The 26,268-nt window shown below is 41.5% G+C and overlaps 2 protein-coding genes across 9 annotated transcripts in view; both read left to right on the forward strand.

The window, feature by feature from the left end:
• The window catches only part of LEMD3 (LEM domain containing 3), a 40,265-nt gene extending 20,656 nt beyond the window's left edge, over positions 1-19,609 (forward strand). For 3 of the 6 annotated variants that reach the window (XM_015855623.3, XM_015855633.3, XM_015855614.3), the window contains 10 exons: positions 4,655-4,722; positions 5,904-5,983; positions 6,062-6,210; positions 7,366-7,467; positions 8,203-8,305; positions 8,549-8,727; positions 15,081-15,162; positions 16,857-16,962; positions 17,045-17,123; positions 17,387-19,609. In XM_015855623.3, coding sequence (XP_015711109.2) covers positions 4,655-4,722; positions 5,904-5,983; positions 6,062-6,210; positions 7,366-7,467; positions 8,203-8,305; positions 8,549-8,727; positions 15,081-15,162; positions 16,857-16,962; positions 17,045-17,123; positions 17,387-17,550 — 1,112 coding nt within the window. In that variant the 3' untranslated portion in view covers positions 17,551-19,609. Of the gene's footprint in view, positions 1-4,654; positions 4,723-5,903; positions 5,984-6,061; positions 6,211-7,365; positions 7,468-8,202; positions 8,306-8,548; positions 8,728-13,514; positions 13,639-15,080; positions 15,163-16,856; positions 16,963-17,044; positions 17,124-17,386 lie in introns of all 6 variants that reach the window. The other 3 variants (XR_014933968.1, XR_014933970.1, XR_014933966.1) reach the window with 2 other exon arrangements.
• A 142-nt stretch (positions 19,610-19,751) lies between these two features.
• Positions 19,752-26,268, forward strand: part of MSRB3 (methionine sulfoxide reductase B3) — a 75,257-nt gene continuing 68,740 nt past the window's right edge. For 2 of the 3 annotated variants that reach the window (XM_015855704.3, XM_085514493.1), the window contains exon 1: positions 19,752-19,900. The gene's annotated coding sequence lies outside the window, so the exon portion shown is untranslated. Of the gene's footprint in view, positions 19,901-25,620; positions 25,708-26,268 lie in introns of all 3 variants that reach the window. The other variant, XM_015855672.3, reaches the window with a different exon arrangement.

Raw genomic sequence — 26,268 nt, forward strand, 5'->3', positions numbered from 1 at the left:
GGACAAACTCCACAGAATTTCTTTGTTTACAGTGTACTTCAACCCAATCTAGTGAAAGGGTGTTTAACCTGTATGTGTTCAAGATATGTTTTTTTTCCTTAGTTTTAAATTTATTGCATTCTGACTGTGAATGCCTTATAGTGTTGAATTTGGTTCAATTACATCTTGATATTCTTATCTGTTTCAGACTATTTTATACTTAATAGATGATAGTGTATCATTCTTTGCGATCCATCATTGAGACCAAAACATTTCTTTCATGCAAGGTAGCTAATCTGTGGTGTGCGCAAGTGTCTTTTGAGTCCTGCGGCTGTGTGCAGCAAAGCACTGGGTGGTGTAAAATGGAAGTAACAAATTAAATTCTCTCTTCGAAGGAGGATGAGAGTTAGTATAACAGCTTGCCCTTTCCTTGATGTCATCTGGCCCTCCAGTGGCTGTACAGTAAATGATTCATTTGCATGGGTAAAAATGCTCGGTGCTTCATTTCTGCATCTGTGAAGGAAAGATGAATTTTCTTCATAAATTGGGGTTTGTATATGTGATGAACACTTAGAAGAATACACTTTAGCTGTCTTCCTTACAAGAAGAAAATACATGCTCCAAGGTGACCTGCTGCTTTCTTCCTTAGATCTCAAAGATGTCTTAGTCTCTGTTAGTCTATTTCTGGCCAGGAGAATCTTCAACACTTACTTTCAAAACTATACTTTCTGATTAGATGGTCCTCAAATTGAATCCGTATTGCAAGATTGCCTTATTTCTCAGCAGAATAGCATTCATGCAGTTTGAGAAATGATTTATTTCATTGATACTCAGACAGAAGTTATCCTCAATGACAACTGTCTTCAAGGTATGAGGGGTAGAAGTCTGTCATCCACTTTTTCAGTCCTGCAGTCGCATTGGCCTGGCACAACAGGTGGAAGCTGTTTAGAAGTTGTATGACACAGGAGGTTGCTGGAGAGATGTAGGGTTTAAGAGCACTGATCTTATATTTAGTGCAGCATCTCAGAAGAGAGAAGTAATGGAAGATAGTTTTAGTAAAAATGATTCTCTACCGGCTTGTCACATACTTGGAAAAGTTTCTCTCATTTCATGCTTGGCTGTGAATCATTTGTTCATGTTATTTCTGTTAATATTAAAAAGGCAAGATGGAAACTTGCACTAGCGTCTTCTGTTCAGCGTTATTCAGTGTTCTAATTGCAGTGGAGATGATCACTTCAGATTTTAGTTTCTAGCCTTCTGTTTAATTAAGCTTTTTGTATTTTTATTGAGCTTTTTGTATTTTTATTGAGCTGGTGTTCCCTGCTTTGTCAACTTTAATTGGAGAGCAAATGATGGAGCTTTAAAATAAAAGATGACACACTGAAAGCTCTTTTAAGTAACAGAAAGAGTCACAGTAATGCTTCATTATTTTTATTTGACTTAATATACTACATTCCAACTGTAGATGTCTATTCTATTCTGTGGCGCTCTGATATTATGTAAAATAATTTAATTATCCTCTGTAAAAATAGATTGCCTTTAATGCATCACTGTTCTCAGAATTATTAGTCTACTAAATCTGTGGTGAGTAATGCCTACTTCAGAAGAAACCAGAGGGAGAAGTAGATTCTACTCATTCAGTTCTGCATTGAATTTTATATTCTTGTTTGTCTTTTCGTTCTGCCTTTGTTAAAAGCAGCAAGGTTTGTAGATATTGTATAGCTCAGTGCCTAACACTTTAAACAGAATGTTTTATTTAAATTAGACTTCCTTCCAGCATGTATGTAATAATTACTGGATGTTTGCCTTTTGTGGAGAGTCTTCAGTAGATGGATCCATTCTTAGGTTTACAAAATGAATAAGCCTAATCACCATCCTCCAAAGAAGCATCTCCTGATAGATATAATCGTGTTTCCTTCTGCACAGGATTTTTACTTAGTAAGAAGCATCTTTGGCTTGGCATTCTCCACAGAGAGGGGTTTGTGAGATGTGGATGGTTTCCTTATGCACTAAAGGGCAGCACAGGTCCTTGAGATGTGAGATGAACTGGACTTCCATATGGAATGAGACTCACTAGTAAATCCAAGGCTGGCAGTAAGGCCTGGCAAAACACTGGCTGTTCCTTAATGTTAATTTAAATGTTAGCTACTGTATCTGGTAGCTCTCTGTTCTATTACACTCTGTAGCCTTTAGTTCTTCAGATAATTATTTTTTCTTTTTTACGCTGATTTAAAACTCATTTAACAATTTCTGGTTTTCCACATTGTTGGACAGTTGAATTTGCCTATGGGAGATCAGTCATTTGTTCTTGTTCTCACAACATTTGTTCTACTCTTACTCTTCCTTGATTACTCACTTCTCTGAGCATCAGACTGAGTTTCCAAGCCAAGTGGTTAATAATTATGCCAGACTAATTCAAAGTAAGCCTTCATTTGCAGACCCACTAGCTAAAGAGTGACTGAAATGGCATATAGGAATATCTTGCTGCTTTCAGTAGAGTGGACATTTACCTGGCATATGAATTTTCCATTTTCTGCAAGCTTTCAGATTCTCAACAACAGATGAGTAGGAATGAGTAGCTGCAGTTCCAGCAGCTTTTTGCTTGGAGCTGAAGCTGTGCGAGTGATTAGCTTACTGATTTCAGGAGTGGGAGGCAAGATGGAAGTGGTTTTTATTTATTCTCTTCTGGGATTGCGTGAGAGTAGTTTGTACTGATGGGCCTTAAATGTAGTCAGTGCCTGAGCATCAAAAGCATTTTAAGAGGTAAATCTGCTCAGTTAGGGGGAAAACAACAACAAAAAGCTGTCAGGAAGAGTGCAGTGAAGAAACTGCTGGCCTTTTAAAAGTGAGACAAGATGTGAAGTTGGCATCAACAAAAACCAAAACCAAACTCTTAAGCCATTGGGTAGAAGAGTTTCATCCCCTTGCTCCTCTAATCTGTCTGTTCAAATGGTGACTGATGTGCTTCAGAACTTCAGGTCGTATTCATTCTTTTTTTTGCTATATGTAGTATCTGTAAGTCATGTTAATGCTTTGTAATGTAATACCTGGCTGAGACTGTAGATAGAGCTTCTAGCAAGATATGTTTGGGATTTTTTTGACTAAAAATTCAGGTTTAAAACAATATGCTTGTGCTTGAGACTGTCTGAAGAAGATACGTGGTTCTCCCGAGTCTGCCACCCTTGAAACATGAAATCAAGGATGTCTGTAAATGTACATTGCAGGTAGTGGAGTTTATGCAGAACAAAAAGAATGTCTGACTAAGCTGTATGCTGGAATAACTAACAGTTCTCCAGTTCTTGTGCAGGTTTCTCTTTTGGCAAGAATGCTGTCATTTTTCACTGGTGACCTCTGTAGTTTTGCTATCATATCAGATCTAATGAGCTTTGACTACATTTCAGATGTGTGCTAATTATCAAGAGAAGCAGCTTTTAACTACTGTATCTTTCATACATGAAGTATGTTAAACAGAACAGACTGCAAAGGACTTCTTCATAGAAACATTTATTTCTTTGAAACTCCCTCCTGTGAGTTAGGAGTGAAAATGTTTCCCACAGCCTGTGGTAGCGTTTGCTAATTTTGCCTTGGATCAAGATAGTTAATACTAGAGGGTGCTGTGTTCAAAAGGTAATCCAGTATAAATAGATTAATCTTGAAATAACTGTTGAGACTGTAAACAGAAGTTTAAGAATCTCACATGTATGAAAAATATAAACTTCCTTAGCTATGCTATTGCTTTGGGAATTACTGATGGGTGTGAGTGCAGAAGAGGAAGGCCTCACCTTGAGTTAGTGATAGGCTGGATTTGTTTTCCCTTTTTTTTTGCTGTTTTGGTGCAGATATAGGTACCGGGGTGTTCTTCTTTAATTTTGATTCTTTTTAGAAAGATCAAGAAATAAATGATCTGTTATTCTCTTCCAGTTCTTCAGAAATAATAGCCTAGCAGTGGAAAAAACTGTTGTTGGATGTTTTGCTTTTGTGTTGGCTTGACTGTCACTAAATCTATTTTAGCATAAATTGGAGTTCTTCAGTTGAGTAAAAGTAAGTGAGGAAGAAGATGGCACATGGCTGTGAACTGACTGTGCCTTAATTCCTGGCTGCTTCTTCATTATTTCCAAAAGAATTAGGAAGATGGTAAAACCAGCAGTTTGGGGGCAGATTGCTGTGTTGTATGCCTGCAGGAAGGAAAGGAAGTACTACAGTAACTTGGAGCGAGCTGTAATGTGGTAACCTCATGGTGCCAGAAGTAACACTGTGGCTATGATAGAACTAGAACTAACATGCTCTCTGTAAAAGCTAACACCTGTTTCACAGTAAATGGAAATTATTTGGTCAGGGTACAGCAACTCTTTCATGGTAATGTTCTTCTGATTGATCTTTATACTCCCCTTTTTTCCAGTTTCAGTGTAAATATTGAAGTATGCTTTCTGATCATCACGTGAAATTGTATTGATGTTTGTACTTATTATTAGCTGTGACAGTCTTTTATGTATATATATAATATATATATATGAAATATATATGTATATATATTTCATCCTGGTATCTTTTTTTAAGAGAACTATTCGGCCACTCCTGCTTGCGTAGATTACAAGAACCATAAGTTTGTGTTTAGGTAATTTTATTTTACACAATGTAGTAATATGTATGATCAAAATAAACTTAATTTTACCAGGGAAACATGAATGTGGCAGCTCTGTTCAAAGAAACCTTACCGTCCAGGAGGCAGCTGCGTATTTGAAAGTAAGTCATTGTGGTATTTTTCATTGCTTCTAACTTGAGATCTGTGTAAGCAAAAATTAAGGTCTTATTTTTGTTTTGGTGTGATTTCTTTTTAATGTAGTGACTAATATTTGCATTAGAATCAAATGGTAATTGGAAATGTTTAGAATTAACATCTTTTAAAGCATGATGCTCATGATTTTCATTTGAGGAGGTAGAGAGATTTTGGGGGAGGGGAACAGCAAATAGGAGAAAAGTGGGGGGAAAGAAGTGATGCTAGATGATGAATGGAATTGCATTTCTATTATATTGAAAGAATGATGATTTTAATAACTTGTGGCTCTAAGCTCAAAGTTTGTCTGAAAATCTGTCGCTTAAACAAAACCCTGTGTAACTGTACAGTGCCTCATTTTGTGACTATAAACGCGACTCCTTTGCCAAATTTCAGTGTTCGGTGGTAAACTTTTTTTATTCTCAAAGTGAAAATAAGTGAGCTGCTGTTCTTTTTCTCTTAGGGGCTTTTCTTTGATGTAAGATCCAAAGAAACGGTGGAGATAAAAAATTGTTTTGGACAGTTTCAGTTCAAATAGAGTATTGACTTCCATTGTTTCGCTTTCCTTTTTCTACCAAAGGACATGTGAGGTGAACTATGGAGGCTTGTCTTTGCTCAAATTGCAGTATATGTCCTCCTATAATAACTGATGTCAACTAAGTTAACTACATGGGTATTTACATATTTATATCACTCTTGAACGACAAACATGAGCATCTTACTTGATGTTCTGCAAATAATCTTGAGAAAAATGACTTAAAAAAACAACAAAACCTCAGCTGCTTCTTATGGGACCAATTTTCAGCTGGATTTATAACTAGTTTTATTTCTGAAATAGGTTTTCAATGAGCACCTCCTAGTGGCTGAATTTATTTTTACAGTATAGGTTAGAATTGTTACTAAAGGATGATGGTGACTTGACTTTTTGTGTAGTCCTTTATTTGAGGAATATTAGTAAGTCCTGTAGCTGCTCATAGCGTGTATGAAATCACTTTGTCAATGTGAGGAGCTGTGTGAAACCTGAGATCAAAGTAATTTACTTTTGTCTACTACTGCAGATTGCATAATCTTTGCAGCATCTGTATTTTACTGTGGCATGGTAAGTTTTTGTTCTTTAGAAAGTTTCTCATTGATGTTTATCTTTTGACAGAATATAGATCCAGAATATGAAAGTGTATTTAACACAGCACTACAATGGATATTGAATAGTGGGGAAGATGTTGGCATAAAGTAAGTGAGCTTTGTTTCATAGCAATGTGTTCTGATGGAATGTATTCTGTTTTGTAAATGTCTTATATGTTTTAATAGGTGTCTTGGCAGTGACCCTAATGATGTGGATGTCACTAATGTGACGGATGTGAAGTACCTGGAATCCACTAGTCCAAAGATGTCTTTCAGATGTCGTTTCCGACGTGCATTTATTAGCGTAACTCATAGATTATCAATACCGCTTTTAGGTAAGCTATCAAAAGTGGATTCTTAATTATAACTTTTCCCCTCGTACTTACATAAAAACAAGAAAGCAACTCTTTTACTGAGTCAGTGTCCTGGCGTCCTTAGTGACACTAAGTCAGTGTCCTGGTTACAACAGTCTACTGTAGTCTTTTGAACCATACTGCATTTTTGCATTACTTGCTATCATTTGTTGCTGTAGTCAGCTAAACTGATCTCTTCTCTGCAGACTTGGGCTTTTTCTCTGCCAGAGCAACACTGTGTGTTTCAAAATAAATAAATAAAAATAAAAAATCCAAATTTGGATGTATTTGAGAAAAAAGACATGGTGGTCTTGGAGTCTGTTTCACTGTTGTTCTAGGAACTTGAGGCAGATTATCTTTTCTACGGTTTATATTTCCATTTCTAGGAAAAGTTTAATGACTTGGTTGTCACCAAGCATTCTTACTTGTAAGCCTGTGTTAGAAAATGTGTCTGTTTTTTCAGGAAGACTTAAACTTTGATAGTTTTCTAGTTGAATTTCATGTACTCTCAAGTTTATCTAATTCTTATCCATACTGAAAATGGGGAAGAATAATAATAAGGACCAACTGAGTGTCGACATCTCAGGATTTCTAACCAGGCACATGGAAAGAGCCAAAGATGTGCAATTAATCTCATGCACATTTTAATTATTCAGGGGGTCATTGATCATAGAACCATATCATAGATTCATAACAGTTTCATATTTGTTTTGTTTTTTTTTTTTTTGAAGTCGTCCTGGCAAACTAAAGTAATCCAAGGCAAGCTGTCGCAAATGGCTGTTTTTCTGATAATAGTGAATGTGAGGGTTGGATTGGAAGTTGGAGGCAAAACTCAGTGTACAGGTCAACAATTGGTCTCATCTGTAATGCTGAGCAAATTGCTTAGTGTTAAAACTCACATTTGAGATTAATATGAAGCACCTTTACAGAAATTAACCATCATGTAAAAGTTGGATATGTTGTCATTAATACCTGTTTTAACTTCAAGTGATGGCACCAATAAATGTATTGATAGCAAGTACAGTGTACTTGACTAGCTTTGAAAGGTAAATATAGAACGTTAGGGCATTCAAGCAACTTCTTGAATATAACTGACTTTCTAATGCTGTTTAAAGAGTATTAAACATCTTGATGCAGGTGTAGCAATTGTTTGGGGAGTCTTGCACTACATGAAATACCGCTGGGCGAAAGAAGAGGAGGAAACAAAGCAGATGTATGATATGGTGGTAAAAATCATAGGTATGTTTCCTTAAGTCTCGTGTCTGGTATATATGTATCACCTCTGCTTTTGTACTGTTGGCCTTAATTCAGTCAATTATGTTTTTTGTCTGTTAGTTATTGTCGCACTGTTACAGCTTTCTGAAAAAGGCCTTTTTTGTGGTTTGGGGTTTTTTTGCTTTTGTGTGTGTATATATATATCTATACACATATATTTTAAATTGCATTTTAAACTTAAGTTTTTGTTAAGGAGCTTTAAATTTATGTAGCGCATCATCATGGCTGTAATAAATTCCTGTTGACAAGGCAGTATGTTATCTACATTGGTAAACAGTATAAATATGATGTTCATTTACTAGATATAGGGTGATATTGCTTTCTGCATCTTTGTTTTTCAGCTGTCTTTATCCAAAACACCTAAATGTTAGCTACTGTTTCTACCCTTATTGTTTTATAATAGAAAAAAAAAACAACCTTTTAATTAGTTGATTTGAGCAAAATTGTGTTACTGGAATGGAATGCACATTCATATTGTGCAATTCTGCCTTTCTACATCAACGTACTTCTGTGTTTGTTAGTCAGGTTTTGTTGGGGTAGGGGAAAAAGCACTTTTAATTCCAAAAGTGACCATCTTTGCCAACAATTAAAAGTATCAGTCAAGTGAGAGCTCTTTTGTAGCCAGAATTGATTTTTTTTCTTAATGTTTGTATGAATCCGATGTTTACCCATTTTAATTTTTTTCTTATGGTATTCTAGATGTTCTAAGAAGTCACAGTGAGGCATGTTCTGAAAATAAAGACTTACAGCCTTATATGCCTATTTTACATGTGCGTGATTCTGTAATACCAGCTCAGGACAGGTATGTACCCACTGTATGTACTTCATTTTGTTACATGGAATAAAGCTTGTGACTCAGTAATTATAAATTGGTTGAGTAACTAATTAAATAGCAGTAGATTACATGGAATAATATTCTTGGAGATTCTTATTAGTAAGGGTTGGAAAAAACAACATTAGTTCCTCCTATGATTCGCTCCTATGATTAATGTCAGCTATGCAGGTGGTTATAATACTAACCTTGTAATTATTTTTTTTCTTCAAGGAGGAAAATGAGGAAAGTCTGGAGCAGAGCAGTTGCCTTCCTAGCGGCAAATGAATCTAGAGTTCGTACAGAGACGCGAAGAATAGGTGGTGCTGAGTTCTTGGTTTGGAAATGGATGCAGCCTTCTGCAGCATGTGACAAAGTTTTAGTAATACCATCGAAAGTGTGGCAAGGCCAAGGTATTACAAATACAATTGTTGGAATTTCTGTTTCTAACTTCTAAGTGGTATTTTTTCCCTTGGGAATAGAAGACTTGCTTTCTCTCATCTCTTTAAGTATTTTTACAAAGTTGGCACCATTTTCATGTCATCTTATTCTGTAGATTTACTTATTTGAAGCATTCAAACCAAATAAGCTTTTTTGTTATACCTAAGGGCATACAGTCAAAATGGGTTACTTGTTCCTTTCCAGGAACTTAAACCAAGAATCATGGAGTCCTTCATGTTGGGTGAGACCTTTAAAGGTCATCTTTTCCTGCTGCCCTGCAATCAACAGGGACATGTACAGCTATGTCAGGTTGCCCAGGGCCTGATCCAACCTCACCTTGAAAGTTTATAGGAATGGGGCATCCACCACATCTCTGGGCAGCCTGTTCCAGTGCCTCACCACTCTCACTGTAAAATACTTTTTCCTTATATCCAACCTAAATTTATCCTCTTTAAGCTTGAAGCCATTTCCCCTTGTTCTGTTACCACAGACTCTGCTAGAGAGTCTGTCCCTTTCTTTCCTGTAGCTCCCCTTTAGATATTGAAATGCTGCTATCAGGTTGCCTTGCAGCCTTCTCCTCTCCAGGCTGAACAGCCCCAGCTTTCAGCCTGTTCTCATAGGAGAGGTTCCATCCCTTTGGTCCTCATAGGTTCCATTTTGTGGCCCTCCTCTGGACACACTCCAACAAGTCTGTGTCTCTCCTGTACTAAGGATTCCACATCTGGATGCAGTTCCCTAGGTGAGGCCTCACCAGTTCAGAGTAGAGGGGCAGGATCACCTCTCTTAGTGCTTCTTTTGATGCAGCCCAGGATATGGTTGGGTTCCTGGGCTTTGAGGGCACATTGCTGGCTATTGTCCAGCTTGCCATCCACCAGTACGTTTGGGTCTTTTCTGGCAGGGGTACACTCAGTCCTTTCATCCTGCAGCTTGTATTGGTAATGAGGGTTGCCTCAACCTGGGAGAGAGACCTTGCACTTGGCTTTCTTGAACCTCACAAGGTTCACCTGCACCCACTGCTCAAGCCTGCATAGGTCCCTCTGGATGCATCTTGTCCCTTGGGCGTGTTGACTGCACCCCACAGCTTGATATTAAAGAGTATCAGTCCCAGCACTGACCCCAGGGGTACACTGCTTGTCACTGATCTTCATTTTGACACTGATCCATTGACCATTGCTCTCTGGACTCAATCCCGCAGCCAGTTCTTCTTCCATTGAACAGTCTACCCATCAAATCTGTATCCTTAGAATTTGGAGAGAAGGATGTTGTGTGGTACTGTGTCAAAGGCCTTACTGAAGTCTGTCCAGGTAGATAATGTCAATGGCTGTTCCCTTGTTTGTTGATGCAGTGGCACCATCATAAATGGCCACTAGGTTAGTGAAGCAGGATTTGCTCTTGCTGAAGCCATGCTGGTTCTTCTATATTGCCTTCCTGTCAGAATCCTAGTTTATCAGGTGGTAATACGGCTTATTTCGGTGGTGAGGGAGGAGGAAGCTGCTGCTTCTCCAGTTTTTAGTTCAGCTTACTTATGCTGATTGGATGTTGTTGAGGTTGAGTCACGAGTCAAACTAAATGTTGAAATCAGCTTCATTAAAAACCAAACAGATTTTCTTCCCTTCTTGGTCCCACTTAAGCAAACAAAACCAACTCCTAGTAACAGGCAGCTATACTCTAACATGTTCATCTGGGGTATGCTTATTTTGGTCTTAGTTTCACTAATGCAAATAGTAATTGGCTTATATCAATAAAAAAAACATATGTCAATTTCCTACTTGTAAGAAACAACATTATTATTATTCCTTATGCATAGAGGATATGGTTTTAAAGTGATTCTTCCACTGTGATTATTTTCTTTCCAGACAGAAAGGGCTTCTTTGTGGCCTGGCACGCTTAACTGTAGCAGACTTGATTGCTTGAATAAAGAGAGTTACTAACATCTTGATTTTTATCCCAGCTAGTGCGTGTGTTTGCCTTTAGCACTCGAGTCTTAAGTTTTGCTTTTTTAAGTTCAAAGCAAAAGCAAGCAATTCTCTCCCATCAGTAAAGCCAAATATTTTGAGATATTTGCATGTTATTTGATGAGGATCTTTGTGGTCTTGGGATCCAGTGCTTGCTTGTCCGTGTGGTATGTTCTGTTGGGATATAATACTACAGGAAGTTATGCCGTTGGTTTTTAGCATTACACTTCTCATTTTTAATCGTTCATTGGAAATGAGGTATTGTTTCCTTTTAGGAAACTTCAGTAGTAGCTTCTGGTCGGTACCATGGAAGTTTGAGCATCTGATACTGACTTCAGCACACTGTGGATGTGTGCTGCTCCTAATCTGTGGCTTTTAGCCTCATTCATGCTGAAGAGGATATCTACTTTGTAGGGTTCCCTCTATACTTTTTATTACTGCATAGGATATACTAACAGCTATCCCATTAGCACTTCTTTCAACAGCTGTTTTCCTGGTTCTTAAGTTTGTAGTACAGCAGAGATATTAGAAAAATTGAAATAGTATATTTCAGCTATTACAGAAGAACTTGGGGGTTGAAGTGACAAAGCTGCTTGGACTCTATGCCTTAGTACATCCAGTTAGCAGGCTGTCTTCACATTTGAAGGTTTTTTGCTGATACTGACAATTATGTGTATGTCACCACCTTTGTTTCTGGAATTACAAATAAATAGGATAAGTTTGTACTTGTGTTCTGAACTTTGAAGACAGATGTTCATAAGTCAGACTGGAGACTGTTCTAGATGCTCTTCAGGTTGGTAAACACTCAGAGAACTCAATACATATTGAAGCAGAATGAATTCTGCACTGGGGTCTTGTAAATCATTTCAACACTGTTTTGTTATTATTTTTTTTAATCTTGAAATCTGGTGCAGCTCTGTAACAGAGCACAGTGCTTAGAATACGTCCACTTGAAGTTCTTTTGACTTGTCAGTGCGTAGTAGTAGGTTATTGGTGTATGACACCATGAATTTAAGTGTGAGACCTGTAGTGTGCATGAAGGTCTAGGTTCTATTGTACCTATGCATCACCTACAGTTCAAGTGTTGTGGCATTGTGTTCAATCCTGCAGGATGCAGCCCGTGCTTTGACAGACAGTTGTTTAGGATTTTTTTATTGTGTCAGAATCAAATCTGGCGCAATTTGGGGTGTCATCTACTGGATCTACATCTACTTGATGTAACTCGATGTACATAGGGTACATACATTGATGTAAGCTCAATGAACATAGGGAACAAGGTGTTGTCAGTTCAAAGTATAATTTAATTAAAGGAGTGAAGGAATATGTATATATATATATTTAGTGTGTTCAGCTTGCTATAGAATGAAGAGATAAGCTATTGTCCTGTCATGTGTTCAGAACCTGATCTGTAATGAAAAATATGTACGATGAACTCCAAAGAAGCTAAACTAACAGCAGTGGCTAAAGTTCCTTTAAAGCTCTGTAGATAAGGAGGTTCTCTGAAGTGCCATGTCTAGGATGATATTTCATCCTGCAGCATGCAAGCTAATCTGTTACGTTGAGTGACTGATAGCTCTCCTCCCCCACTTCTAAGAATACAATCCTTTCTCCATGTTGAAAAGGTTCACATAAGTATTGCAGGAAAACTGGGAGATATTTTTGTGGTAAAATGCAGTTTTGATCCCGTGTAGCTTTCCATCTTTTCTGTAGCTTAACTATTAAAACCCAAGTTAGCCTGAGTTTCTTTTCTTAGTAGCATTTAGTAGTATTTTGACTTCTGTCTACCGACAAACCTTGTTTGTTGTGTGACGGTGCTTAACTTCAGAATTTCAACAAAGTGTTTTCCTTTTTTGCCTCCTGCTTTGATAAGAAAGACTAGTACTTGATAAATAGGTTATCTATGGCTTAACATGAATTAATCTGCTTGTCAGAAATAGTTACTTGAGTCTTCAGTCTCAGCAAGTGCATTGAATCTGAATCTAAAGGTCTGTTGCGCTGTTTCGTAATTCATGTATATAATAACTTTGTTACCTATTAATTTAAACTTGCCCTTTTGTAGGGAAGGGGTAAAATTAATTGGTATAGATGTGCAATGAAGTTCAAGAGATATCTGTTTACTGCACTATATTGACTTTTGTTGTTGAGATAGACTGTTTTCTTTTTCCTTGCCAGCTTCTTCACAAGCCTTCTGTTTGGTCTGATTTCTGGTATTACATTTTAATCCTTATTACCGTGGTAGCAATTATTTTGTACCTCAGTGATTTCCATAGTTCTGTTTTCCCCTTGTGCGTAGGGATCTACATCTGTGTTGAAAAGCTGTTTTAATTTGTGGCGACTTGGAAGCATTTCTAGAAAAAGCAGAATTTATCTTTATTTTCATGTACCACGCTGCTCCGAGCGCATCTGTTCTACTACTGTGAACTTACATAAAATTGGTAGCCAGTCGGTTTTGCACCAGTGCTGGTGTTCTGCTCTCCCTGAAGTCGTCTTTGCAAGCACGTGAAATCCTCTTGAGCTTTCAATTGGAAGGTTATTTGGAATGGGAGCAGGCAGAGATTGTGTTAGTGAAGAAACATACAAAAGCACTTTATTTTGTTACTTTGCACAGCTGACTGGTGTAATCTCTCTTCTTAAATTACTGTATTTTATCTTTTTTTTAGTTCAGAAATTGCTTTTTAGGCATGTTGATCCTGCGTGCCTTCAGTTTATCTCACCATTCTTTATTACTGGAATAAAAGAATGTGCTGAATAAACCTAGCTATTCGCAATCAGCACATAATTTCCTCAACCCCACACCTTTTCAGGTCCAGGTCCATGACTAGGCCACCCCAGATCACCTTCTTCAGTATGGTCTGGTGCCCCAGTGTACAATACGCTGGTGACATTTCACCCTTCCTTCATCTGCTGGAGCCAACCTACGTGAATAACGTAAGTCCATTTATTTTTTCAATGTTGCTTAGTTCTGTAAAGTTTTATTGTATACCCTGTATGTGATTTTTAACCTGGGGCAAAAAACTTTACAAAACCATTTGCTATTGAAAAAGGACTTGCCCTTAAACTGCAGGCGGCTCAGAGATGGATGCAGTGTTACCAGCATAGTTAGAAATCCATTCCCAAGGAAGACTGGACAATTGTTGAAGTTCTTGGTGACTTGGGCAGTGCGCTTGTATGCTCTAATAAGAACAGTTATAATTGTTTGAGGAACTTGAGGTAGATTTCATTTTAGATTCAGAGGCCACTTCTTGTAACTTATAATACGTAACTATAGGCTTTCTTTTCTTTTTAATCTCAAATTACCTGTATCTGCAGGCTGCGTTCTCATGGTTAGCGCTTTTCTTTCATGTGCAATATCTTCTGTGTGACTGACAGTAGGGTTTTGTTGATGAGTTACAGAAGAACAGTGGTGTTGGCGTGTCTTGGGTGTACTTGAAAGATTTTTTTGGTAAAAGGTCAGTAGTATCAAGCACTGCTGCCCAGAACTTGGTCTTGTAACATCAGGAATGTAGCATCTTGAATATACAAAGTAGTGTTTGAAAAACAGAAGCAGTAACTTCAGCTTGGAACATCATTTTGTCTTGTTGAGAGTTTTGACCCTTAAAGTCTTGCATCTATTCATCTCCAGATCTTCAAAGTGAAACTTCTTTCATGCACTAGAAGTTGTTCTGCCGGGATACGCGCATCATTGGCCCCTCATGGTGTGGGACTGCCTTAGCTGAATTTAAAGGCTTCCTTTATTCCTTTCTTCATGGTGCATTTTTCTGTTGTGACTCCCAAATGTAGAATTCGGGAACTTTAGAAGGAAGATACTTATCTTAGAAGTTCACATGAATATTTAATGGGTCTGTTCATCTTCGGAAGAATTACTTGTCATTTTTAAATTCCATTTTTCTTGTATCTGTTGTGTCTTTTGGTGCATTTCATTTTTTTCCCCAAGTTTCTTATTACAGGTATAGAGCATGTAGGATAATAAAAGCTCCATCCTTGACAGTTGTTACCGTAACACAGATGTGTGTTTGACTCTCCCTATTTCTTATTCAAATGGACACAGACTGCCCCCGAAGTGGGAAGGGATGTTAATTTATTAGGTATTTGAAGTTGAGTGTTAATCTACAGCTCCAAAAACTTGATCCAGATTCTGAGAATATCTTTTCAGAGACACAATACCAACACTTGCTTTTCAAGTGTTTGGTGTTTATAAATGCCCTTAATTCCTTTCATTTACTATGGACTGAACATGAGAGAATGCATTATCTGTTTGAACCTAGAAGTTTTTTCATATGTGGGTGAAAGGTATTCTGTTTTTAATGTATAGAGTGGTTTACTAGATAATATTGTGCATGTCAATAAATACCATTAAATTTATTTTTTAGCATTTCATCTAGATAGAAGAAATTCACCACCAAACAGCTTGACACCGTGTTTAAAGATTCGCAATATGTTCGACCCTGTTATGTAAGTAAGAACTGTTCTCTCTGAATTTCTGTGTTCACGTGAAAGTGTCTGCTTTTGTCTTCTGAGAAGGGTTTAGAGATGCTCACATCACAGGAAGAAGGGCAGTGTACTTATTCCAGTCTGGAAGAGCTGAATGCTTTCACATTAGCTGAAACACAGAATATACCGGTGTGTGTGGTTAAGTTTGCAAATGTTTTTTGATTTCAGATGAAGCATTTGCAAAGGGTGCAAAACATGGTTAAGAGAATAAGTTTTTAGCTGTTCTTTATGCCATGCTACTGTATGCTAACAATAAACAACTTGAGTATGCTTCAGTAGTCAGCCAGTGGCTCGTGGAAGAAGCCATCCGTAAATAGTGGTCTTCTGTATTGGTCTGAGAATCATCTGGAGAATATGCTGGTTAATTTGTGTTTGTCAGTGCTGATAGAGTCAGTAATTCTTTTCACTGTCTGAAGTCAGAAAACTTAGCTGGGCATTGTGAACCCTCAGACCACAGCAGCTGACTTAAAATTACGATTTGTTTTGATTGTATGTCCTGGGGATTTACAATGCCAGATGCAGAATTGTCCTTCGAGATAGCAGTCTAGGCATCATTGGAATAAACGGTTCTTCTTTTTCTGCATCTGCCACTAAAACAGTGAAGGGTTCATAAAACATATGTTGTGTTCCTGCAAGAATTGCGTTGAAAGCTGATGGGCTGCTGTAAAAGACAGCTGTACATGCAGGATCATGGAAGGGCAAGTCATTCCTTCTGTGAGGGGCCTGTTTCATTATGGCAACTCCAAGTTAGTTGACAGCTGTTAATGTTTCATGTCCCAGGTCTACAAAACACAGTAAGCACAGTACGTAAATAATATACTTACATTTCCAAACAGGAAATGAGCGCTTCAGAGTATTGCTGTACAGCACTGCAGAGCGACTTGCAGTGTTTGGGGAAAAATAATGTTTGGTTTACAGCAAACCAGCGGAAAAGATGATTGCCTACTTGTAACAACATGAGCTCTCCTCATGGTAGCTGAGCTAGTACTGATTACCAGCTGAAGAGTGTCCTTCATGGAACAACAGCCAGCCTGTCTTAAGTAGGTGTGGGACGATGACTTTGACTGCTTGCAGCTTCAGATAGGAAGGAGGCAATAGCAGGCTGCAGCGCCCAAAGTGTGGATTGTTCCTCTTGGTTCATAGGATTGAGTTTTCTGAAGCAGACCATGGGACCCAACTGACTTGACCATTTGGTAGCTTAGAGTATTCAGTCTGTCTCACATGCCAGAAAGTTGTGTTGAGTCCTGAAGAAACCACTTGGCTGGCAAGGATGAGATTATGGTGAATGTGACAGGAGGATGTTTACTCTCCCTGGACTAAGTATGAGTAGACTTTACATTGGCCTTCAGATAAACAGTTCTGTGCATGTAACTCTGGAGAGGTTGGGGAATGGTGGTGGAACATCTTTCAGATAAGCCCCCAAACGTTTTACTTGGTATACCCTGAGATGTTCTGGTAGTGCAAACCAAAGCAATAAAACACGCGGATGGGGGGGAAAACATGCATTTATATTAAAACTACTGAATCATAATCTGTATACTTAAAACTGGTGTTCTGTCCTGCTGCTAGAGCTGTTAACGCTTTTGTTCCTCTGTCAGCTTTTGTAACTTCTTCAAAGTAGATGTGCATAATGAAGCCTTTTATTGTTTGCTTAGGGAAATAGGTGATCACTGGCATTTAGCGATTCAAGAAGCAATCTTGGAGAAATGCAGTGATAACGATGGAATTGTTCATATTGCTGTGGACAAAAATTCACGTGAGGTGAGTGTCCTTCCAGTAACAACTTAATGGTTTTATTTCTCCTTGTCAGCTGGGCTTTAACAAAAACTCCTTCTTGCTGCAGGGTTGTGTATATGTCAAGTGTCTGTCTCCGGAGTACGCGGGGAAGGCTTTTAAGGCATTGCATGGCTCTTGGTTTGATGGTAAGAAACTGGGGTTCGTGACAAAACGTGGGTGGAAATGGTGGAAGATGGTTGCGGCTGGAGTAGTCCTTTTAAGCGACCAAGTGTTTTATTATAGCTCAATACTTCTCTTAGATATGAAAGTTGTCTTTCTAGTAGCCCTTGTCACTGGTAAGCTAATTTCATTGTAACGAATGTGCTTGTGTTTGTTTGCTACGTCCCGAGGCAAAATGTAATAGTGATAAACTAGAGGACTTGTGTTCTTGTATTTCTTCACCTTACAGGAAAGCTGGTAACAGTGAAATACCTGCGACTAGATCGATACCACCATCGCTTTCCACAGGCTCTCACCTGCAACACTCCACTAAAGCCATCAAACAAACACATGAACTCTATGTCACATCTCCGTCTCCGGACAGGCACAACTCATTCTCAGGGAAGTTCCTGAGGAGACTTTGTACAACCGCTAGGACTGTTACTCGCGACAGGAATATTCCTGTTTGGCTGCCGTCTTCCTTTTTTAGTGCTTTTTGTATGTAATACTTTAATGATTTAAATAAAAGATGGAACGTTCCAGAAATCTTGTTTCCAAAGGGACTTAGCAGCGAGGCAGTAATACTGAGCTGACAGGAAAAGAGAAATAGCTTCAGGAAGCGATCTGGGGCTGCGTTAAAGCAATGCATTTAAGTTCTGCATGTGGAATACCGAATCCATTCAACATTTTCAGATGTGGTGACTGTATTTTTTTGCACCGAGAGGTGTTTTTTGATAATACAAAAGCATGGAGAAAAAGAAGACTTCCTGTATTTCCATAGTTTCCTGTGAAATAACCTTGTGGGTATTTTGTAACGAACAACCTACAGTTCCTGATGGTGAATAAGTTAAAAAAAAAAAAAAAAAGGAAAAAAAAAAAAAGGAAAAAAAAAAGAAAAAAGAAAAAAATATATTTTTTTTCATTCAATATTAGTTGTTTTTTTTTTTTTTCTCTTGCCGTAAAATAATAATTTTCTGCAGCTGGGGCCTGGGGGAAGTTATAATCTGGCATTAGTGGTCGCATAGAAGCGTGAGGGGAAAACGAGCTGAATGTGGATGTGATGGGTTTTGTATATAATTGTAAATGCTGGTGGTGGCAAAACTGGTTTTGTTCAGTGAGGATGTCTGCGTCGAAGCAGTGGATAAGCTTCCTATTTTATTCAAAACCTGATGTTTTATATGGGTTTGGCTGCACCGTGACGAGAGGCCGAATACCTTAAAGCGTTAGATACAGGTTAATTATCTTTTATAGGTTTTATATCAAAATACCTTATGATTTTGTGTGAAGAGGTCTGATACCAATTGTAACCAATTCAAATTTGTGAGCAATAAAGACACAATTGGCAGATACCGGAAAAGTATTTTGTGAAGAGCTGTATTTATTACTCCGATTGCCAGGGCTGTGACAAAATACCATTTGGGATCAAGTTGATGAAGCAGTTTCCTTCTAAAACGTTACAAGGTGCCACCATTTTGGCCCAACACGAGCTAGAAGTTACAGCTGACAGTAAATCTTGTGATTGTGAGCTTGGAAACTTGGCAGGAATCTGCCTGGAAGTGCAAAATTGCTGCTGAGATGCATAGATGTGAATCTAAGATGATTGGCTCCTTTAATGCCCACTCCTACCATGACGTTATCCAAGCAGCAAGGTGAATATCCCACAGGCAGGGATATGCTGGGACCGGTAGCGCACCGGTCCAAAGAAACGACTGAAACTCACTTTACTTTGTAGATATGATGGATTTGCAGCATGGACTTGCACAAATAATGCACGTTTTTTTTTTTCCTTATGGTGAAGTAAACATGATGCACACACTGTTCTGCAACAGAAATCCTATTGTGCCTTACTTTCGTGCTTTTGTGGGCACCATGTTTATTATTGGAGAGTTTGTTAAGCGAGAACTTTTAGAATCCTCAGTTTTATGTCTCAGATGCTAATGAATAATGAGTATATATAATATATAATCAGCCACGCAGAATTCCGCTTACCGAGGACAAGTACATATTTTTGATGGGTAAGTGAATTGTGCCAGGTCTGGTAGATTTTGAGGACTTTTCCTATATACATATATGTATAATATACATGTATATGTACTATATATATGTATATAAACTGACGGCGTTGTATCTTTGTGCAGCAGTGACTTGTTAAGCTGACCTTAGTGACCCAAGAGTGAATGTAAAAATAGTTGTGGCATTTTCGCAGGTCGCCTCTGGCTGCAGCCGCGTCCATCTCGCTTCTGAAATATATTTCCTGTAAACACTGTACATTATTATTGTAATATGTACTATTACGCGGCTTCTTTTTACCTTTAAAGCTGTTAAGTTGACCGATGTTCCCTCCCACACGAGGGGAGGGGGACGTGTATCATACCAGACTTTGAGAGGAATGGGATGTTTGCTGTAATTTCTCACCCTGTCCTGTAAAAACCGCCAGACTCGAATTAAAGGTTTATTAGGGTTTTTTTTTTAACACACGTCTGACGTCGTACATCTGTGGGCGCCTCTCTCCCGTTCGGGGCTGTGGGGATGGACACGGCAGTAGCTCAGCCGTGCTCTTATTTGGCGTTGGCCGCCGGTGCCCAGGAATTTCCCGTCATGCTTCCCTGTGCGGCGGGCCCGTCCCCGCTATCCCGGGGGGCGGAGGGGGGGGTTGGAGCCGCGGCCGCCGCTCCCTCGGGCCTCCCCTCTATGCGCGCTGCGCCGCCGCTCCTTCTCCTCTCCGCGCTCGTCCTGGCGCTGGCGGCCGCCGCAGGAGCCGCAGGTAGGAGCCGGCCCCGCACCGCCGTGCTGAGGGCGGGCCGGGGGGCTGCGGTAGGGGAGGGGCGGTGGGACAGCGGGTCGGGGCCGGGCCGCACCTGCTGGGGGAGGAGCGGGGGAGCCCTCGGGGGGCTTTGCCGGCGGGAGGGCCGCGTCCGGCCGCGTATTGCTCCGCTCCGCCGCGCTGTGCTGCTGCGGGGCGACGGCACGGCCTGCTCGCCGCACTGTACGAGGAGCTCTACCGGCCCCGAGGGGAGCTCGGGCTCCGCGTGCGCCTTCGGAGGCGATACGGCCGCTTGGTGCTCTTCCCCCCGCCGCACACACTCGGGTGCTCGCTGCGCTCGTAGCGGAGGGTTCCCGGCCGCTCGCCGCGCTGCTGCGTGCCTTTGCAGTTCGTCACGGTTCCCCGCTGCCAAATTTGGTTGGTAGCGGCGCCCTTTGCGACTCTCTCTGGGAGCTGGGAGCGGTTTCCGTCATCCTCATCTGCCGCCCGCTCCGAGCTGCTCAGAGGGTCGAAGGAAACGCGGCTGCACTTAGAGCGGCGCTTCTTAATTGTCGTGTAGAGTTTGTGTCGGGAGTTAAGTCAGGCGAGAGGCTTAAACTGAGGTGCTGAATATTCTGTCACTCAGGTGGAAGGAGGTTTGGTGTGGATGGAGATTTCCCCGATCCACTGAACCTGGTGGAGTTGGGCCGCACGTAACTCAGCTGTGGTTGGTGGGGCGTTTTCTGCCCGACGTTTCTCTATTTGAGAAGAGCTTTTAAGAGGAAAAAAGAATTCAATGTTTTCCTCCAAAAGCGCCATCCTTAAAAACAGTGCCTTTGTGTACAGGGCAGCGTGGCTATATTTGGTGACAGAGCCATATAAAGCAGCTGATCCTCGACAAAAATAAGACCTTCTGACGGAACAGCCGTGTTGATTTTTCCAAGCTCTGCCCTCCCGCTGTTGTTGGGTTAAGGCACTTTTTCCGCCTGCTCTCAGCTCTGTGGTAAGGGAAACTCGCACACTTGGTGTTTTGCCCTGATATTCATGAAGGCACGGGAGGATTTTGTTTGCCTGCTTGCATTCAGGCGGCTTTGTAAGGCGATACCTGTTTGTGGCACTGAAAGCCTGGCCTGTTTTGTGCCTGAGCAATGCTAGAAAATCAAATTTCCCTTTTAGGTGTATTGTTAAGGTTCCTCTGTTACGCTGCTGGCTGTACTGTACAGCAGAGGGGAGCGGGAGGGAGAAGGGGGAGAAGAGATCTCGCTGATAAGGATTTAATCTTCTCAGCCAGAGGTTAAGAAGTCTGCTGTCTGCATCCATTGGCGTGGCTACAAGTGCGGGACAGCCATCCAATTGTCAGAGGCTCTGTTGGGCTGCGTCATTCAGAGCGTCCTCATTACAGATCAGTGTTTAAGCAATGAGCAACTTCAGTCATAGGTAGGGAATAGGATCTTCTATTTTCCATGTTTTGGAAACAGGCTCCGAGGCCGGAGGGTGTCTGTTGCTCTGGAATACTTGTGTCCATACATGGATTTATATAGAGGCAACTTTATCTACATGAACAGGAGAGCTTTGAAACGTAAAAACAAAACCTGAAGAACCTGCCAGCCTTTAGGGTGTTCATTCTGTAGTGTCTTGTAGAGCAAGAAGGGGCTGCAGGTGAGCTCTCCCTTCCCTCACTGCTTCTGCAGGGCTGAACTATGGTCTTCCAGATGCTTTGCTCACACTTGGGAGGATGTTCAGTTCTCAGCCAGAGAACTGAACATCTCTTCTTCTGCCAGAGGGTGTAGAGTGACATTCTGAGATTAGAGGGGACTTTTGTGTCTTTCCCTTGTGAGGATGCGATCCTTAGGTGTTGTCTGAAAACAGGCTGTGAGAATTCTTTGGGATCTCCATTCACAGTGAGGCAATTGGAAATGGTAATTTCTTTCCTTTGCTCCAGCCTTCTGGTTCTCATGTAACAGCTCCATTCCAATGGCATTATCTGACAGCCACACAATCCAGCACTGTTCCTGGGCATAAAGAGGCTTTTCTCAGTGAGGGCTTTAGAACCTGAGGAGCTCAAACAATGCTACCCCAAACCCGACAACGGCACTGCTTAAACTTGCACGGTGCTAACACATTTGTGCTGCTTAGACTTAGGTTTTGACATAGCATGTTCTGTAAGGTGATTAATGGCACAAGTACTTTATTTATAGGGAGCACTGAGAATGACGTTTCCAGTCAGTTTTGTGTTGAAACATGATTCAGCTTTTGAGTGTTGCATCAAGTCTGAAGACAGGACTTCTGCTGAGCTGAGTTTGTGCTCTCTGTTTGGTGGCGTCTGAACACGGGGATTAATGATATCTTTGAAACACAGACAGCGGTGTAGCAAAGCGTACATAGTGTGCTCATGTATTGTGTTGTAGGGAAGTGCTGTCATGTCCAAGAACTCCTAAGAATGACGCTGTGTGTGGCGCTTGGAATTATGCCCCCAGGGAGCTTTATAACTCCATGTTCCTCCAAACAGGGAACACGCCTTCGCCTTCCACCTGATGGAAAACAAAGCCCCGCTGCCAGGAAACAACAATAGCTCTGGGGAAGGGACTGCCAAATGCCATCAGTTTCACTTGGGCTGCACAATATGAGTAGGAAAAAGAAATCAACCCAGGGCATCTCAGCAGCTTCCTGAGGAAGCGATCCATGCCAGTCAATGCCAAAAGAAAGCAGTCCAGAACATGCCCTGCCCAGATAAGCATTGCCCTGTTCTTGCCAAGCTCCATTCCCTGTTCTTACCAAGCTCTGTTTCCCAGCACCTTGATCTTGACTGTGCTGTGCCTCCAAATGCAGGCAGGCAAAGTGTGGGTCATTTGCACCACTGCTCTGCTGAAGGGTTCTGTGCAGCTGGTTGCCTGGGGTCGAGTTCACATGGGTGTTGTTCTTAGTCCACGTGATGGCATTTGGCAGCACAGTGAGCCTAGCTTTAGGATTTCCATGTCTGCTTCCAGAGCATGGAGCCTGTATTGAGCAAGCATTGATCTGATGTGGAGTTGCTGGACCCGCTCGAGTCCAGCTGTGTGCTGAGCCAGTGGTGAGCCTGAGGGCAGGGCTGGCAGAGCAGCTGGTGAGTCTCGGCTCCTGTAGGGCTGTGGGTAGCAGGCATGCTGCTGTTGGCTTGGGAAGGGCAGAAGGGTCAAGGAGATCCAGGCAGCTCTGTGACATTCGGGCCCAGGATGCATAGCAGAAGCTTCCCAGATAAAGGGATTTTTTGTATTTTAATCATCTCTGCTTTCTTAAGGCTGCAGGAAAAGAAAGTCAGTGCTGTTGGGCAGAGAGCCTTAGTCTCTGACTGCTTGCTGTGGGAACTGTGCTTTTGGACTGTATCCTTAGTTCTTCCTATTTTTCACAGGATTTGAATCAGTGGAGGGATGCTCCATGCTGATAGCGTGTCTTATTAAAATCCATTTCCATAAGAGAAATATAGGGGACGTGCTTTGCCCTGGCTCCTGCAGACAATTAGTGTCTGGCTCCAAGGGAAGCACCAGGCGCTGCTGGTTTCCAGTCTTGCACAGAGCTTGGCACTCCGCATACAAAAGCTCAAGGCAGCTTTGCTACTTGCTTCTGGACTTCAGAGGGGTGCTGAGCTGTACAGAGCTGCAGGAGCAGTGTGGAATCACACTGGGTAGGGTTACTGCAGGTACTGTGCAAGAGCCTCAGAGTGCCCTCGCAGAGCTGCCTGAGGGAGGGAAGCTTTTTGTTGCTTTGCTGCGTATGAATTAACATAATACATTTTTATCCACTTCCCGAGGATCATGCTGAGTTCTGCTGGGCTCTTTGGGGTGCTGTATGATCCTTCCATTTAGTGTCTGCAGTTTTCAATAGGAGTGCTTGCAGGTCCCAGCAGCAGAAGTGCTGATCAAAGCCGGGCCCTTGGCAGCTCATTGGGGTGTTCTCCCAGCCTGGCAGCCCACGGCATTCCCAAGCTGTGGTGCCATGATCCAGAAGGAAGATGCTTCTCCAGTCTGTTTATGAAAATACCGCTAGGAGCTCTACCAAAAAGTGCATTATATTTGAGATCTGTTGGATGTGCTGCTTTCCTCCTGCTTGTAGAAAAGAAAGCATATACTAGTTTGATGGTGGTTTCTACTAGTTGTGCTGGTGGTTAACCAGCTCTGTAGCATTGCAATGGGAGAGGTACGTGACGCTTGTAGTTTTTGTGTCTCAAACTTCTGCCCGTCCCGTCTTGCTCAGCCCAAATAAGGGCTTGTTTGTGCCATGGGTTGAGATGCCCTTGAGCAGCCTCAGCAGAGCCAACCTCAGACCTGTGAATGTGAATGGTGGTGCTAGGAATATTTTCAGTGGTCATAGTGTGAAACCAAGTGCCACTGCTGTCCTGAGCGCTGGTCTTTGAGTTACCAGCAGTCAGTGGGGTTGGAACTATTCACCTCCATCTGCTCCTCTTTCGTTCTCTCTGCTCATGTGATTTACTGCCTGGGGCTGGCACTTCTGGCATTTCTGCAGGCAGAAATGAGACCCCGCAGCAATTATCAAACCTTCTGCACATTTATACAAGTGATGTAAAAATAACACACAATAAATACAAGGGCTGCTCCTCCTGCGTTATTGTGTTGGCTCACGCTGTCAGGGGTGGATGTCGGTGGTACGGCTGTAGAGGCTGAACCTTCCCACCAATATCCCATTACATGTTATTGCTGTGTGACAGATGGCAGCAGAGGGGCACTGTGACACAATGCTGTCTGAACATGGAAGTGTCTGCGAAGGAAAGGTATGGAACTGAATTCGTCCATGTGGAAAACATTGCTCCCATTGACATACATTGATGCTTGCTGAATTTTTATGGAGTCCAGGCATGACAGCTTCACAGGGGGTTTCCCATCTTGGTGTGAGATATCAGGGCCAAAGGGAGAGAAAATGATGCATGGGGTTTTAATTGCAGTGCTCTCTTTGTGCAGCAGAACTCCATGTAGGACAACAGCAAGCAGCATTTTGGGGCAAGGCTTAATTAAGTCTTGGGGAAGCAGGGAGGGAGCTGTGTGCGTGTGATAGGCCCGTGTCTCTGCTGAAGGATCTGGGGCAGATGTCACTTTTCAGAGTGGCTTATGCAAGGAAAACACCCAAATTTCCATTGGATTATTGATCCTCGTGGGGACTTGGAAGCCTTGAGCTTCCAGAAGGCTGAGGAAAGAAGCGAACACTCTGAGCAAACACACCTGTGCCCCCCTTAGGAACAGGGGACAGGGCACAGGCTGGCTGTCACAGAGTGGGCTGGCAGCAGCAGCAGCCAGCCCTGCAGTGGGCAGGGGATGTGCCCGGCCCCAGGAGGCTCCAACCTGCTTGTAACGCTGTGCTGTGGGGCGACCCGAGGCATCTGTGATCTCCAGGTGAGCACATTTTGCTGGGGCTGCGGGGCTGTTTGTGTTTGGAATTCAGTTGGGGTCGCTCTGCAAAACTGTAAGGCTTGCTAGATTTTGGATAGGCACCCTCACATTCTGGGCATCCGTGAGAAAACGAAAGAGAAGAAACCAAAACAAGGATTCAAATGAGATATTTAGCTACATATTAGTATTTCTTTTGCTTATGAACTGATATTAGGATATCTAGAGGTGCAGCACATCTATGTAAATATATATATATATTTTAAAAATGCTCTGTTTATCCATTCTTAAACTGCCACATGTTTAAAGAGCACCAAGTGTAAAGCGAATACTCCTGTTGCTCTATTTGTTGTCGTGTCTCCTCAGAGCTGTAGCGCTCCTTACAACTAGAAGGACCTCTGTGGCCGGCGGAGACCGGAGAAATCCTATTTTACTTAGAGGAGCATCTTTGTGGTATGGACTGGATGTGTTTTTAATTTGATTGTTTGACTGCTTAAAGGTTCCTTGTTTTTAGGATGGTTAACGTTACTGGTACAGTTTGTGAGCAGTTCTTTCCTGTTTGTGCGGTATTCAAATTTCTTCATTCTAATTTTTATAACCTATTTTCTTGATATAAGGCCGAAGTCTTGTGTATTCATAAGGCTGTTCTAAATACCATGACACGATGTCTGTGATCAAAGGTAGATTTTTAAAGGCTGCTTCTATTCTGTTGACATCTGCATAGACTTCTGCATGCCGAGGCTGTTCTTGAAGGAGGAGTTCCTGGCACTGTGCAAACTTAGGCAGGGCGACGGCTCCTCTCGGTGGTGAGCAGCGGTATCGGTTTCAGACACGACTCTAGAAAATTTCCATGTAAGGGAGACTGCCGGGAGAGACTGGCAGCTCTGGTGGCTTTTACTCGGAACGCCGTTCCAGGAGCTGGGATGGCAAAAAAAGAAATAACTGACCTGAGTCGGTGTGACGTGCAGTCACGCCACCTAACACAGAGAGCAGGACACCTTTCTGCAGAGCTCT

The sequence above is a fragment of the Coturnix japonica genome, chromosome 1 (genome assembly GCF_054131305.1).
Source record: "Coturnix japonica strain WE chromosome 1, WE-NBRP24, whole genome shotgun sequence".
Lineage (NCBI taxonomy): Eukaryota > Metazoa > Chordata > Aves > Galliformes > Phasianidae > Coturnix > Coturnix japonica.